Source organism: Castor canadensis, chromosome 18 (genome assembly GCF_047511655.1).
Source record: "Castor canadensis chromosome 18, mCasCan1.hap1v2, whole genome shotgun sequence".
Taxonomy (NCBI): domain Eukaryota; kingdom Metazoa; phylum Chordata; class Mammalia; order Rodentia; family Castoridae; genus Castor; species Castor canadensis.
The window spans coordinates 11,761,685-11,779,311 of NC_133403.1; the positions used below are offsets into that span (position 1 = coordinate 11,761,685).

Here is a 17,627-nt window from a genome sequence, read left to right on the forward strand (position 1 = left end):
CAGAGGATACTGGTTGAATTATACCCAAGTTTTGTGCCCTGTGTGTTCAGCCAAAGAACCTTCAGGGCTTGAGTTAATCCAGTTGACACAACTTAGTCTATTCCACTCTGGAGCCTCAGAGTGCGGAGTGTTGCTTAGAGTTAATTTTTCTTGTGGTCCTGCCACTGGGAAAAAGCCATAGGGATAGCTTCTTAGGGGTTGGCAAACTGTTTTTGTACAGGGCCAGATGGTAAATACTGTCGGTTTGTGAGCCACCAGTCTCTCATTATTACAATCCTTTAAAATTATAAAATTCATTCTTACTTCAGTGGCTGTACAAAGCAGATCATTAGCTGGATTGGCCTGAGGATCAGACTTATTGACTCCTGGCTTAGTTGACACTGGTTTAGCAATTTCTGCACATCATTTAACTGGCCAAACTCTTGCTTTGTTATGCTGCCCTCCAAAGCCAAGATACAATAGGGAGAGCACCATTTATCCATTTATTCACCAAATGCTCACTGAGTTCCATCCATGTCATAGATATCCAACAGGGTTCAGAAGACACAAGGGATACCAAAACTCAGTTGCTGTCCTCAAGGAGTTTATGTTGAATGAAGGCAGAACGAAGGATACAGCATGCTATACAGTGTGATAAATGACACTCAATTTGGTTATTCAAAAGTATCTATTAAGGGCCTCAATATGCTAAATGTTTTCAGCACAGGGAATAGTGCAGCAAAAAAAGCTGGTCGAGGCCCTTGGTCTCAGAAAACTTGGAATGAAGTGTAGGTGAAGATAATGAGCAAGAATACAAATAAACTGCTCTCACACAAGGATAAGCAATATAAAGAAAGTAAAATAGAACCATGGAGTAACAAATGACTAGGCACACCCATGGAAGGCTTTTCCAAGAAGGAGACATTTCTCCTCTGAGAAAGGATGGGAGTTCAGCCAGGGAAAAACCTGGGGAAAAATATTGCAGACAAAGTACAGAGCAAGTATAAGGGCTTAAAGTAGCATAAGCTGGCTGTGATTGAGAATCAATAAGGCAGGAAGTACAAGTAAAGGGAAAAAATAAGGACGGTAGGCCAGAGAGGCAGGAAGATTGAACAGGCCAGCTCTTGTACTCTTGCTCATGAATATTCTTGTAAGGGCCGGAAACTACTAGATTGATTTGGGCACATTAGTTAATGACATGAGATAGATAACCCCAATGTTCTCTGGGAATACAAAGGAGGGACATGAAACTCATGTTGAGAGGTTAAAAAAAGATCCTCCGTCCTTTCTTTTTCTTTTCTTTTTTTACAAAGTATTATTAAGCTATTAGTAATAAAATTCTTTAAAAATTTTTGTTATTGTTGTACTGGTAGTACACTGTGACATTTACAAAAGTTCTAACAATATATCATAGTTGAATTCACCCCTTCATCATTCTCCTTTTTCCTGGAACTGTTTCAATTTTCCATTTTCACACGAGTACATAATATTTTCACCATATTCACTCTTCTATACCTCCTTCCTCTGTTCTCCCCTCTCCCACTGTTGCCAACCCCTAGATAGGTCCTGTTTTACCTTACTGTTCTCCATTTAAATTAAGTACTATTTAAAGCTACAGCAGAGGCCAATAAATAATTTATAAACCCCAGAGTAAACCACTTGAATAATCTAGTATAATCCTGAGTCTGGTGTGTTGGCTTTGGTTTTGCTCTTGTTTCAGAAGGGGTTCTCTTTATTCGGGCTTGCTTTTCCATAACTCACCAAGATCCTATTGAAGACACAGACAATTAAAAACAGAATAGAGAGGAGCATCTGGAGTCGGATGCTACCAAACCTCTTCCTTAAATATTCTGGCAAAGTTACCACCTGTAGAAGCAACAAGACAAGTCACCATCAAATAGTGAACATGGAAGAGGCAGATCCACGGGCATAAGCCTTGTTAACAAAGTGCTGCTGTCACAGGGATGCTACCAGATGATGGGAGTGGCCCAGGAATACAAGATTTGAAGTCACTGTTTTTGTCACCAGTCAAGATTAGAAAAATAAGGAAGGAGAGGCAACATTGCTGTCTTCAAGAACCTTGAAGTTCAGCTTCCTGGCAATATTTGGAATGCAGGAGGAAATCCAGCTAAATGAAAATGTCTAATGATGACAATATTTATTTTTTTGTGATACTGGGGTTTTAGCTCAGGGCCTGCACCTTGAGCCACTCAACCAGTTCTTTTTTGTAAGGGAGTTGGCTATTTGCCCGGGGTTGGCTTCAAACTTCGATCCTCCTGATCTCTGCCTTCAGATTAGCTAGAATTAAAGGTGTGAGCCACTGGTACCTGGCCTAATGATGACAATACTTTTGTGGAATAATCATAGAGCCATAGCAAGTGCCTTGTCATGTACTTTAAAGACAGTCAGTGCTCAAGGGAGATGGAAACTGAATCTGTAACTCTCTGACTTGCCTAATGTCAACACTGCAAGTCTAGATGCTGGTGTCCCAAAAGATCCTGCTGCCACATTGTCTCAGGTTCAGGCATACCATGAGTGCAAGGTCTGTGCCATCTGTGCTCATTATGTTCCTGGATCTTAGTCAGTACCTAACTCATGGTAGGCAAACTAATAATTGCTAAATGAATGTTGTCTTGCTTTCTGTTCTGGGTACCCTTATGTCCACCTACCTACATATGTCTCTTAAACTCTACCTGCTTGATGAACGCTTACAGGTGCTCTCTTAAGCACCTGTAGCTTTCATTATCTTCACCATTCTTAGGGATCTAAATCATATTCTGCCTTATGTGGCTTACTTTCTCAGTGAGGTTCTAAGCTTCCCAAGCTGTTTTTACATTTACTATTTGTATGAGTATGTTAGGGATGCCATAACAATGCAGGACACTTTGGGTACTTTGAATAGCAGACAACTATTTCCTTACAGTTCTGGAGGCTTGAGGTTTTGGAAGGTTTGGTTCCTTCTGAGAGCAGAGAGAGGATTTGTTCCAGGCCTTGCGAATAATCTGCTGCCAGGTGCTGTGATAATCTATTACTCAATTGGAGGATATCAAAGCATATGCTCCTATTTCACTCTAAGCCATTCTAATGTGTATTGTAAATATTTTATAATCTTCTGTATGTCATGATGGTTTGACATTTAAAAAATTTTTTCCGCCTGGGAAAGACTGCCCTTCCCAAGACTAGAATTCTTAGAGATAACAAAGGGTCCCACGCTGGAATATGCATTTGATATGCAAGTTAACCAATCAGGTGTTCAACCTTTATCTGGTCTGTGTACCCAGGGGACAGTATTCCTCTGGGATCAGGTACTAGGCAACTACAGATCGCCTCTATAGTCTCAAACCTGTTGAAATTATTTAAGCCAATCCTAATTATTCAAATTCAATCCTAAACTGTTCTGCTTTTTCCATGGAAAGCCCCATTAAAGGTCATGATCTACACTGACTCATTCTTGTCTTCTGTCTCCTGACCATCCTGTTTTTTCCATGTGGTCCTGTGTTGTATGCTGTCTCTGGGACCCTCCTGGCTCTGGGACCTGTGGATATAATAAACTTTGCTTTTCCCAAGCCTCTCTCATTTCTACTCTTGTGGCCAAACCCAACTGACTGGCTCATGAAAGAATACAAAAAGATGTGTATACTGGTATTTAATTTTAATTTGCATTTTTCTGATGATTAAGGAGAGCATCTTTTCATGTGATTATTTGCCATTTGTATGTTTTCTTTTGTAAAACATTAGTTCAAGCCTTCTTTTTATAAATGAGTTATGAGAATTTTTCAAAAAATGTATTTTCTGGGGAAAAGTTTTATTATAAATAAGTTTTACAAACATTTCTTCCTAGTCTCTAGCTGGATATTTCACTTTCTCAATATCATCTTTTAAAGAGTAAAAAATTTAAATTTCAGTGATGTTCAATATATTGATTTCTTTCTTTATAGTTTTTTCTTTTGTGTCCTGTCTAACAAATCATTATCTACCCAATTACCTTGATTTTTAAAGGATTATGCCTTTACTGTAATATAAAGTCTTGGCTGAGAGATTTTTTTTCAGTAGTTTGAATATCATTCCAATGTTTTTTGGTCTCCATTGTTTCTAATGGGAAGTCAACTATTAAGTGTGTCATTCCTTGTTTCCTTGCACGTAATGTGTTATTTTTCTCCTACTGCTTTCAAGATTTTCTCTTTGTTTTTGTTTCTAGCAGTTTCACCTAGGTATGGTTTTATTTTTGTTTCTTCTATTTAGTGTTTGTTAAACTTCTTAGATCTATATATGAATGTTTTCCACCAAACATGGGAATTTCTCAGTCATTATTACTTCAAAAATATTTTTCTGCCTTTTTCTCTCTCTCTAATCTGGGACTTGACATAAATGTATGTTGGAGTACAAGTATCATGGGTCTCTGAGGTTTTGTTCCTCTTCTATTTTTTTCTCAGTTCTTTATGCTATACAATTCTTATTATCTTAAAATCCATTGATTTTCTTTCTTCTGTCATTTAAAATCTGCTATTAAACCTTCTTGTGAGTTTTTTTTATTTCCATCACTATGTTTTCTAACTCTAGTATTTCTACTTGGTTCTTTTCTATAATTTCTGTTTCTTTGTTGAGAAGCCCCATTTTGTTCATTCATTATTATTACATTTTACTTTTTTGAACTTGTTTATAGTAGTATCTTTGAAGTCTTTGCTCTTAAATCAATATCTGCCTGTTTGGAGTCAGCTTCTATTTATTGTCACTTTTATCTTCCCACATCTTTGTATGTCTAGTAATAGTTGGCAGAAAACTGACCATCATAAATAATACAATGTAGCACTTTAGAATCTGTGTTGTTCTTCTGGAAATGCTGTTTTTTGTTTTAGTGGGAAATTAATTTTTCTAAACTCAAGCTGCAAAATCTTTCAGGCTACCACCCACCTAACATGTAATATACAGCAGCTGATGTTTCTGTTTGTTTTTAATGCATCCAACTGTTGCTTATTTAGTTGGGCACCTTAAAGTTTTCTGTAGCACCTGTATAGTTTGGTAGTCAGCCATGGACACAGGCACAATTTACACTGAGATTTGGGGGTTAATCTTCTCAATTGTTCCCTTGTTTTTGGAGCTCTCCACCTATATTTTCACTTGCTTTTCTCATCCTCAGTTCTGTCTTCTGATATCAAACCAGTGAAGACTCTACTTTCCACTGTCTACACTGTGTGGGTTGGAGAAGGTACTCATCAGTTGAAGTCACTATAAACTAAAAATACTACTTGATGTAGATCTGGCATAGGACAGGTCTAGTTTCCTCCTTTTTTTGGCTGGGCTTCCGTAGTTTGAAGTATGCATGTGTACATTAATAATCAGAGATTTGGCATTTTTTATCTTACTTAAAAATCACTCTCTATGTCAAGGACATAAAAATGTTCTATACTTTCCTATAAAAGTTAATAATTTTGCATTTCCCATTTAAATTTTTAATTAATGTAAAATTATTTTGGGAACAGTAGGAATTCAAATTTGTTTTTTCATATTATAATCAATTGGCTCTCCTTTCCTCAGTGATAAGCAATGCCATCAATGTCAATGACTGTTTCTGAGCTTTTCTCCTCTTCTACTAGTCAGTGTGTATATTCATCAGCTTTCCATACTATAATGCATGAGATAAATTGACTTTCAAAGGTGAAAGGTTTATTTGTTTCATAATTTCATAGATTTCAGTCCATAGTCAGTTGTTTGACAAAATAATTGTCAGTTGCATTGTTTTGGCACTGTGGTGGCACAGTACATCATAGCAGGACTGCCTGGCAGAGAAAACTGATCATGGCCTAAAGCAAAAGAGGTACTAGTGTTCTCTTCAAGGTTATGCCCCCAGTGATCAGAAGATCTCACACTAGGCTACACCTCTTACAAGTTCCACCTGAGCTCCAATAGTGACATGGACTGGTGACCAACCCTTTAACTTATGGGATTTGGTGGAATACTTATCTAAAGCCCAGCACTGTTTATCCCTGAATCAACACTATATTGTATTAATTGTAACAGATTTCTAGTAAGTATTGATATTTGGTAGGGAAAATATCTTCTTTTCTCTAACAGAAGTATCTTTCCTATTCTTATACTTTTGTTCTTCTATGTATATTTTAGAATCAGTTTGTTAAGATCCTTGAAAAACCCTGTTTGAAATTACATTCCATGCACAGACCAATTGTGGAGAACTAAAATGTTTAGGGTAGTGAGTCTTCTATTCATTAATGATTTTTCTCTTCATACATTTGGCTCTTATTTTTCCAATGCTTTAAAATGTCATAAAATCCATAAAAGCTAACTCTTGAGTAAGCACACTGCTATCTGTTTACTCAAGGCAGAATTTTATATTTTTGTCATGCCAGAGTTTAGTAAAGTCAGTGTGAGGATCAAAAGACTGAGACATTTTCATCCAGAATGTTTTTAGTACACATGTAATATTTGTAAGAAAAAAATATTGTACAGAATAGAGTAACTGACAGTGAACACTTACCTCAGCCTTAATATAAATAGGTATAAATATCCAACCAAGAATAAAGAGCATAAATATAGTCTGAAACAAAAGAGAATTAAATTGAGATGCAAGCTCAGTTATGATCTTCTTTGAGCTGGATAAGATGTACTACTACTGGAGACATACAAATAAAGGCCCAAGACCCAACCTTCAACAAGAAGAACTTAGCTTTCAGGCACACAATCTTTTATTTTACAAGAGTATTAATTTAGGGAGGTTAATTGAGTGAATTTACAAGGTATTAATTATTAATTTATTGTCTATTCCAGATAGGAATGAAGATGCATTATAAATAAATTTAAAAATAGATTAAAAAGAAAAGATAAATCAGAAATTATTCAGGGGAAAGGAAGAGAAAGTGTACCAAACTTTAATACAACTGAAATGAAATGACAAACATGAATCTGGCTTTCTTTAGGAAAAAAGTAGGGTGAGTTGAGTATGTGAAGAAATGAGATGTTTCAAATTCCTGAGAGGTAAATAGTGGTGAAGAACAGGGCTTCTTACTAGGTTTGACTCTGTAGAAGTATTATTTTTTGTAATGTATGAGGAAAAAGACGTGACTTATGAAGCATGGAGCTTTCTGATTTATCATAAAGCCAAATGATTTATATACTTTGGTTAAATATATTTCATTAATTAAATCACTAATCCAATATTTATATGGTTAATATTGAAACTGGTATTCTTGGAAGATTAGTTAGATTTATAGTAACTAGTTGAATATCTCAAAGAGCTCAGTTGAACTCATTCTCAACATACACTGTGAAAGACAATACATATACAGATATACATAAAAATATATCTGTGTGTACACATATACACATTTGCATACATATATAATATATATCTCTGAATACCATATATTACATATATAAGAGTTTATTACATATATACATACATATATATGTATATGCGTGTGTTAATATGACCTCTTCCCTTACCTGACCAATCTGACAGTTGTTTACTGTATTCTTATCACCCTCGGAATGACCTATTTTTTATTTATTAAGAAGTATAATAATTTTTTTAAAGACTTGGCTCCTTCCCTTCATAACTTCTCAAGAAGTCTTTACTAATTACCCAGGTTGAAAGCAAGCTGTGCTTAAGCTTGCTTTGGGCAGTGGTATAGACAGAGTTTAGTTGCTACAGAAGGTGCTACTTACATTCCATTCCAAGGCCCCAACAGCAATCCCTGAAGCCGCTCCTAGCCCAGCCATGCCTATAAAGTGGCCACTACCAGTATTTGCAGCAAAAAGAGAAGTACCTATCTGAAAATTAAAAATGATTACCAATCAGAATTCTCAGTCCTATTCCAAGAATGAATTCTTACACATGTAAACTTTCACTGAATTTCAAATTTCCTCAAAAGCGATTATTCCTTAGGCAGAATTCCCATTCACATTTCTTATATATAGAACTAGCCATGAGTTAAAAGTAAAGAGGGAGAAAAATGAAAACCAGAATAGCCATTCTTATGCTGCCACTTTCCTCACACTCCACTAACTTGCAATTCCCCAATACAGAAACATGAGCTGGAGTTTGATGTGTCTGAAATAATTTAAAACTGTTAACAACATCACTCATTATCAATAGACTGGTTAAAATACTAAAATACATACATGTGATGGAGTACAATGTAGCACACAGAAGCAACAGGTAGCTCTATTAAGTGAAAAGCAATATATATATAATGTAATTAAATTTTTATGTGTGTATTTTACTTGTGCACATATATGTTTATATATGCATGGGGGAGATTCTGGCAATACACAAACACACACATATATAAAACAAAATACTTCTAGGAACTAGAATTATGGTTATAGAAATGGAGTGGATATAAATTTCTAAGTTTTATACTTGAACTGTAACTTTTCTTTGTTTACAACCAACATCTGTTAGTTTAAAAATTAAAATCTTAGGGGAATAAAAAGGAGCAAAATCCCTCCTAAACCAGCAGTCACTATTTTATGAAATGGAGGTAACCAATCATTTAAAACCACAATCTATTATGTCAGTGACATGAAGCCCATTTCAAACCAAATTATCAGGGAAGGTAAAACATAACGAGGCAATTTAGATAAACAAAAACAAACAGAAAGTAACTTTGATAACATTAATATAAGATGAAGTACCATAAAGACCAAAAGAAATATGAAAGACAGAGTTTTAAAAAACAACTATAAAAGGTAAAATGTACAAATAAGACATAGTTCCCAAACACCAAACATCTTGGTAGTGAAAAAATATAAGACAATAAAATCTTAGAAGGTGGCCAGGCAACTGTGTCTCACGTCTATAATCTTAGCTACTTGGGAGGCTGAGATTGGGAGGATTGAGGTTCAAAGCAGCTTAGGCAAATAGTTTGGGAGACCCCCATCTCCAAAATAAGCAGAGCAAAATGGACTAGAGGTATGGCTCAAGCAATAGAGCATCTGCTTTGTGAGTGCCTGCTTTGCAAGCATGAATCCCTGAGTTCCACAAAAAAAAAGAAAGCTTAGAGGAGGCATGTAAAAAGTACATGAGTAATGGAAGTTATTTTTGCTGTTAAATAAAATGTCATACACTCAATGCAGTATTATTCAGCCATAAAGAAGAATGAAATTATGTTTTTGCAGGTAAATGGATGGACCTGGAGAACATCAACATCATGTTATGTGAAGGAAGCCAGGCTCAAATGGTCAAAGATGGTGTTTTCCCTCCTATGGGAAAGCTAAGCCTGTAAGATAAATGTATACATAAATACATACGTGAACTTATATATGTACATACACAATATATAATAGATGGAGAGAGACAGAGAGAGAACAAGATTGTATCAGTGGGTCTGTCTGAGGGGACTAAAGGAGGTGGCAGAGGGAAAGAGGATGGTACAGAATGAAAGATATTGAAACGTTCCACCTAGGTATGAAGATGATATAACATTATGCACTGCAAGCTGTGGAATAATAGGGGAGGGGAGCAGGGTGACAGACAAAGAGTATGCAATGGGGGGATTGATCTGATTAAAGCACGATATATACATGTCTGAAATGCCAAGGCAAAACCCCCTTGGACTATCTATATACACTTAAAAAAATGAAGGACAGGAAGGTAAAACAGGTCCCGTCTGGGAGTGGGTATCAGTGGGAGGAGGGAGGGCATAAGAAAAGGGTGAATGAGAGTGAATATGGTGGATGTATTTTGTATTCACGTATGCAAATAGAATAATGAAACCTGTTGAAATTGTTCTAAGAAGGGGGCAAAGGAGGTGAGGGAGAATGATGGAAGGGTTGAATCTAATTAAGATATACTGTAAGCACATATGTAAATACCACGATGTGTCCCCATACAACTATTATATGCTAATAAAAAAGAATATTTACTACACTTAGTGAAAATTTATATACAGCTTAAATTGCCTGATAATACAGCACATAAGTAGTGGTAGGTTCACATGATACAATACTATGCAACTGTGTATAAATATAAAATATCCATATCTAATTATGCAAAATATATTTTAGTGCATTAATAAATGAAAAGGCAGGTAATTAAACCACCTTTTCTTGGAAGTACTGGGGTTTGAACTGAGGGTCCCATACATTCTAGGCCTGGGCTCTACAACTTGAGCCATGCCTCTAACCCCTCCCCCTTTCTTGCCTTTAGTTTGTTTGCAGATAGGGTTTCACACTTTTTTCCAGTCAGGCCTTGGATCGAAATCCTCCTCTTTCTGCCTCCTGAGTGGCTGGGCATACAGGTGTGCACCATCATGCCTGGCTTATTTGTTGAGACAGGGTCTTGCTACCTTTTGGTCCTGCTAACTTTTTGCCTAGGCCGGGTTCAAACCGCAATCTTTGTCTCCCATATAGCTGGGGTTACAGGTGTTAGTCATTCCTGACTGATTTAATAACATCTAATTAATGTCCACTGCCAACTATGGGCCTGGTACTGCTCTGGGTGTTAGGTATATATTAGTGAATATCATATATAGAAGTCCTATCCCTGCCTCATGAAGCTAACATTCTTTTGGGAAGAAGAGACACAATAAATACAATTAATTTGGAAATTATTTTATATCATGATAGTGATAAGTGCTAAAAAAAGGAAAAGGTGAGAAAGTAGATAGAAATGCTGAGTAATAAGATGGTCAGTGCAGTCTGTCCTCAGAAAAGAACTGAGGAATAGCAAAAGAGCTGAGGGAATAAGCTGTGGGGACATCTGGAGAAAGCATCCACACAGAGGCAGCAGTAGGTGCAAAGGTTCTGAGGCAGGAGCACAAACACAAGATTCAAGGACACTGGCTAGAGCTGAGAACAGGCGTCCCAAGAAGCAAGGCCTGAGAGGAAAGGAAATGCAGGTCACCTGTGGCCTGACATAGGCCATTAAAACAGTGGGGCTTTATTTTGGGTGAGAAGCCCTGGAAGGTTGTAAGCAAAAAAGTTCATTGTCTGATTTGAGTTTTAACAGTATTTCTTCAGCTGCTTTGTTGAGAGTGGATACTGAAGAGCAAGGGTGGAAGGAGGGAGCCCACAAAGTGGTCCCGGCGAGTGATGGGCACCATGGAGTTTGAGGCAGAATAGATAATAAGTGGCTAGAATCCAGATGCATTTTTTAGATTGAGGCACAGGATTTCCTGGTGGATAGGATGCTGGATATGAGAGTAAAAGAAGGGTTTAAGATGACTCTAAGTCTGTCAACACCAGCAACCAGAAGCATGGAGTTGCTATTAATGAGATGAGGAATATGGAGAGAAGAGATTTGCAGAGGAGAATCTTGAGACAAGACTTCTCTCTATGAAGTGTTACCCTGATGTGAGAAAATGAATCCTTGCCGTAAGACTGCTTAACATTTTTTTTGCCTTTAAATTTTTTTGTTTATACATTTATTCATATATGCATACATTGTTTGGGCCACCTCTCTCCCCTGCACCCCTCCCCTGCTCCCCACCCTCCTTGCTTCCAGGTAGAACCAGCTCTGCTCTCTTCTCAATTTTGTTGAAGAGAAAACATAAGAGATAATAGAAAGACATAGCATTTTTGCTAGCTTGAGATAATGATAGCTATATAGAGATTCCCAGCATTGCCTCCATGCACATGTGTATTACAACCCACATTGGTTCATCTCTACCAGACCTCTTTGCTACTTCCAGGTCACCTTCCCATAGTGGCCTTTGTCAGTTTAAGATTACTTTATTCGCTCCTCTACAGTGGGCACATCAAGGACTGGTTAACATTTGAGGACAAAGAATAAATGATTAAATAAGGACCTTCTTGCCCAATTCTTTAAGTGACCTTAAATTTCTATGTGGGAAATGTATGCATATTTTCACACATTAAGTTATAAAGTGGTCCTGGTTCAGGCTTGGCATGTTCTTCCTCTCTGAGGTGGCCTTATCCACTCCAGCAGAAATACAGGGCTGTACATGGGCAGCTGCCTGCACTGCTGTGGGGGTTTCGAATGACTTTGTGCAATCAATAAAATATTTAACATACGAATGACAAAAATGATTTTTTACCTTCCACCCTGCCTCCCTCCATCACCATGCCACTTTGTACCTCCATGTTTGGAATATGCTTTCCTTCTGCCTGGAAGCTTTACACTTTTTGTACCTGGAAAATGTGTACTTCACTTCCAAAACCTGCCCACATAACTTCACCTCTGTAATACCTTTCTTGTGCTACTGTGCCCAAAAGTCCAAGTTTACCTTTCATCCATGCTTTTTGACTGTGTATCTTTTAACAGACTTGTCCTGCACTATAATGTACTGTAATTAGTTACCTATGCATACTACTTCTGCTCTTAACTTTGCACTCCATATGGCAGGGATGTCTGTTTTCTATCTATGTCCTAGAACCTAGAACAATACACTGGTACACAATGGTTATCACACTAAACTTAGTTGAAATCCTGCCAGGGGGCGGAGTGGGTGGTAAGGGAGGGGGTGGGGGCAGGGGGGAGAAATGAACCAAGCCTTGTATGCACATATGAATAATAGAAGAAAAATGAAAAAAAAGAGAATGTACCTTAGACAAAAAGACTATAGCTGTTTACATGTATACATTTTAACTCTGTAAATGATTTTCATAACATTTAGATATAGAGTACTATCAATATTAGAACCATTTAAAAGAATTTTTACTTAGTTTAAACTTAGTTTCAGTGTTACCAGAAAAAATGTCTTTGGGTTTTTGCATCTGGCAAGAGACTAACTTAGACAGGATGAAAGAATAATAAATAATTTCAAATGGGGGAAAAAAAAGAAATAATAATTACTGTAAATTATGCTGACAGATTTATAAGGTTCACAAGAATTCATGTCCTATATTTCTCAGATAATTAAGGCAGAGGTGTTGTGCTAATTAAATATTCTATAACTTTCTGTAGCTCTTTTGTGAAATGGACATAAAACTATAGAAATTAATATTTACAATTGGGAAATGTTCTATTTGTACTCTTTATTTTGCATTAGCAAAGCATAACTCTGATAAATAAATACCATTAGGGCCATCAAAAAAAAAAAAAAAAGAAATCCTGCCAGATATTGTAGTGTGGTGGGAAAGCTAGGAGGGGGAAGAGAGATTAATGAGTGCTACAGTGAAACAAAAGAAAACCGGAGTTGGGGAATGTTACCTGGAGACCAAAGAAGGGTCACTTCGCTCCAGGGGTTAGAAGGCCCAATAAAATAACATGTGATCATGTATGGAACAAGCTGTACCCCACAATTCTGTAACATGGTATACAAGCCTTTGGACATGAGTCTGCTGAGTTGCTGCCAGCTTGCTTAATAAACTTGCTTCCTGAAAGCTTTGGTGCCCTCTCAGTCTCTATTGGAGCCCTCCTGCAACAGTAGTTCATGTCTGTAATGAAAACACTTAGGAGGGTGAGGCAGGAGGATGTTGAGCTCCAAGCCAGTCTGGATAAAATAGCAAGACCATATCTCACCTCAAAAAGATATTCCTGATTTAGTGACTTCAAATTACTTTGGTAATAAGACATCTAAACCTACATTCATGGCTTACTCACCAACCACCATGCTAGACTTTTGCTAGCCAGGAAGAAGTCTCTTACTTTATCACGACTGTGTGACCTTATAGCCTAAAACAAAAACAAAAAAAACACCTTAGTGGAATATAAGAAAACAAACTGCTCCAAAGACACAGGTCTCTTAAAGAGATTGCCTTTACTTATCCCCAAATCTTCTCTTCCCTTCTTTCTTTTTAGGAATAGAATCTGTTAACCCCTGAAATAAGGAAAGCCATGGCCTCCTAACTGGAGACTACAGTCTTTTCTGTCTGAGTCAGCATGGCTATGACCATTTTTCTACAGCTTTGTGAAAAGAAGATTGATTTACTTTTTCCCTGAGTAGCTAGCCAGTGCCATAGTTTCTGGCAGAGATTGGGAGATAAGTGGTTTAGTGAATGTATGTTTCAATCAGGAATGGCAATCTGAACATGTGCTTAGCATCTTCCAGGAGGGCAGTCACACCGTCTTGACTACAATGTCCTTCCAGTGTCTTTTCTTCTAAAGGTTCCCAGATCCGCTCCCTACATCTGGTGTGGTCAAAGGATAATGAAATTGGAGAGCTCCTGGATTGCCTAGAAAGTTCGTGAGCTAAGGATGACAGCTGGCTGCTAGAAATGTTTTCCCATGGACGGAGTGAACTTTTTACTTCCAAGGTGTCTGCATTCAACAGACAGCCTCTTCACATCATACAGTCATAAACCCAAGAAGTAACTCTCTAAATTCATGCACTGCATTCATTTAGTGAATATTTATCAAGGTCCTAAGTCTGTGCATAGCTGAGTTTTCTTGAGGAAGGTGTCAGTTGTATATAGGTAGAGGGACATGAAGCTTTAAAAAGTTTATAAAAGGTTCTAAGATGAATGAAATATCCTTGGCTGGTGAGTCCATGGATTTGAAACTCTTGGATATGGAGGGCTGAATGTATTTTTTCTTCTAATATGGAGTGAGTCCATATCTCCACTATTCTGTCTGCCCAATAGTATAATGACTCATTGTAAGCCTTTAAGATTGTCGAGTGATTGTACTTTGAAGAGCCAGATTTTCAACAGTAAGATTCTGCCCATGACCTGGTGAAACACCCCAGAATAAAGGTCACTGGACACGAAAAAATTCAGCTTGGCAGGGACCACTCAGCATGAAATATCTTCTACTGGATAGCAATTGGCATCAATATCACTAGCCACTCCTGTTTGATGAAGTAGGCCAGGGAGAGGCCTTTGATGGTTAATTTAGTCAAGGGGAGATATGGTGATACTAGCCAAAGCTTTCATACCCACCTGATCTTTAAGTGGAACATAGGCTGTGTCTACCCCTTAATTGTACAGTTAAGGGGCATTTTTTGAGTTCCTACATGCTAAAGTCTGTGGGCAGATGGTAGTAAAGGAGACGTGGTTCTACTCTATTGAGACAATCTTGTACTAGAGAAGAAAATACAATGTCTTAACTCAAATTTAAAGAAAACATTTAGAACTCTAAGTTAACTTGACTTTTGAGGTCTTACTTGCAACATGGAATGATTAGGCTCAAGTCAGAAAGCTCTAGGTTTGAATCTGAATTCCTTCATTTTCTGGTTGTCACTTAACATTTTTGAACCTCAGTTCAAGTAAAAGTACAGTTCTCACACTCCATGGGGACTTGATTCAGGGCTCTCTGAGGACACCAAAATCCACAGGTGTTCAAGCCTCTTAAATAAAATGGTGCAGTATTTACCTACAGCCATTCTCTTGTGTACTATAAACTGCTTCTATATTATTATTTAGGTAATACTTTTAACACCTAAAGCAATGAAAATAATTGTTACATTGTGTTTAGGGAATGACAAGAAAAAGCCTGTAAGTGTCCATCCAGTACAGATGAAAAATTTCTGAATACTTCTGCTATTATTGGTTGAATAAGAAGATGAGGAACTCCTGGATAAGGAGGGCAGCCTATGTCATTCACAGCATGGTTGGAGGTTACCATGCTCACCATGATAATCATAACAAGGGCTCATTATGAACTACTGTCCAGGATTAGGTTCTAGGCAGTAGGTACAGGAGCATTTGTCCTGTGTAACTATTTGGAGGAGGAGGGTATTGAGGCACGTGAAGGCTGATGGTCCAGTATGGCTTTGCTGATGAAGAAGTGAGCTAACTCTGGGTGGGAAGGGTGGGGAGCAGCCAGGCAAAAGGAGGGTGAAGAGGTTTCCTCTGTGGGTTCTTCACTGGTAGGGTTCAGGATGCTAGGTGGGGACCTGGTACTGGCAGGCAGGGGTCAAACCCAGCACAGAGTACCAGGACTTCCTCCCCATGGGCTACACCATACCCACAGGCCGATGCCCAGGACCAACAGGAAGTAAAAGGTTGTCAGTAGTGTGTCCAGGGTGCTGTGGCTGTGGAGGTCCACAGCGTTCCAGTTCCAGGTGGTGCGACGATAACTCTCATGACTGTCCATCGCGGTGTTTCTGGGCTGGATGAGCAGGACTTGTTCCGTTGGGATGGCAATGGCTTGGCTTCAGTACCGGCCTCGGGTCGCGGGGCATCCTGGGAAGGGAGGTGCCGCGAGGCATCCTGGGTGTTTGTTCCCAGCAGGCCTCGCGGCCCAGTTCGCCCCAGGATGAAAAGACCTTGCATCCCTGAGGTTGGTTGATTTGCCAGAAAATGAAAAGCACTTCTTGGCTGCCAGATCAGGCCGAATGCTGGTCTGCTTTTCTGCTTTGCCAGGTCCAATCCCTCATCCTCAGCTCCAGTTTGGACGTGGGAGGGACTCGTGCCAGAGAATGAAGCTGGGTCAGTGGTGTCTTTTGGAGCCACGTTGGATCCCAGGGTAGAGACAGAAACCAGTAACACTGCTTCTGTCGTTATTTACAATTTTGATAGTTCGTCCATAGAAGATTTTTACATTCATTTCGATTGACTGAAATACTGTACTAAAGTATTCCCTATTTGATTACCACGGTTTTTGTTTCTTTTTTGGCACATGCTTAAATGTTTTGCCAAGGCAATCACCTCAACTCATCTGGCCCGGCTCTGGTGGAACTGATCACTGAAGGTCCTCAGCTTTTTTGCAGTTTGTTCTTTTACTGGTGATGTGCGCGGTTTTAGTATGAGCTAGGCTTTATTTTATTGGTACGTTTCCTTGTTAAATTGTATTTTAATAAATCCTGGTCACTTGTACTAACAATGATAGTAATAGCCAACTCTTACATAACTCTTGTTATGTGCCAGACCTCCAGCTATTCATTTTATAGGTTAACCCATTCAGTTCTCACAATAATGAAATCTTGTGAGTCTCTGATAAGGGCCGGATGCTTATTTTTGTAAGCCAGAAATCTACCAGGTCAGTTTCCTAAACACAATTCTATGGTCCTAGTTGAGTTCAGTGATGTTCAATAGAAATAATGGGAATCAGGGATGTAATTAAGTTTCCAGTAGCCAATTTAAAAAAAGTAAAGGAAAAAGATGAAATTAATTAATATACTTTATTAAATCCAATGTATCCAAAATATGCAGTTAATGGGAATTTTTTGAGATATTTTATGTAATTATTCTCCACAATAGGTCTTGGAAAACTGGTACATATTTTACACTCACAGCACATCTCAATTAGCACAGTAACTTTTCATCAGAAATCCTTCATCTGTATTTAGACTTAATAAAATTTGTGGTTGAAAATAAATCACATATCAAGTTGTTCTAAAAATTAAATGGCTAAGTATAATTTTCCTTTAAGTCAATGCCAAAACTAGTTCATCTTTTAAAAAGAATTGATTTGACTTTGAAGCCAAAGCATATCACTTTCAAAATAATGTCACCTAAGTCAAGTAAATTCACTAATACTTGTTACTAACTCATTATTATTAATACCAAATTCAAAGAGACATTACATGATTTGAAGAGTATTTTAAATTGATCTACATCACAATGTTCTTCAAGATTCTTTTGGAGATTTTATAGCCAATTAATATAATCAGTCCAGTTGAAAATTTCAGCATATTGTCTTATGTTGGGAGAATGTGCAAAATTATCATTATTGACTTATATAATGGAAAGTTTCAGTTTCAACATAAATTCTCATACTTGGTTAGCTAGGTCACAAATAAATTTTTCCTTCCCTTGGCTCTTTTCATTTAACTCATTCACAGGTA

At 37.8% G+C, this 17,627-nt stretch overlaps 1 protein-coding gene across 1 annotated transcript in view; it reads right to left on the bottom strand.

The window, feature by feature from the left end:
* LOC109702633 (sodium/glucose cotransporter 1-like) overlaps positions 1-15,934 on the bottom strand; it is an 88,316-nt gene extending 72,382 nt beyond the window's left edge. The window contains exons 1-4 of the mRNA XM_074060820.1: positions 15,806-15,934; positions 7,660-7,764; positions 6,473-6,532; positions 1,741-1,845 (exon numbers count right to left, since the gene is read on the bottom strand). Coding sequence (XP_073916921.1) covers positions 1,741-1,845; positions 6,473-6,532; positions 7,660-7,764; positions 15,806-15,934 — 399 coding nt within the window. The remainder of the gene's footprint in view (positions 1-1,740; positions 1,846-6,472; positions 6,533-7,659; positions 7,765-15,805) is intronic.
* Positions 15,935-17,627: the final 1,693 nt, after the last annotated feature.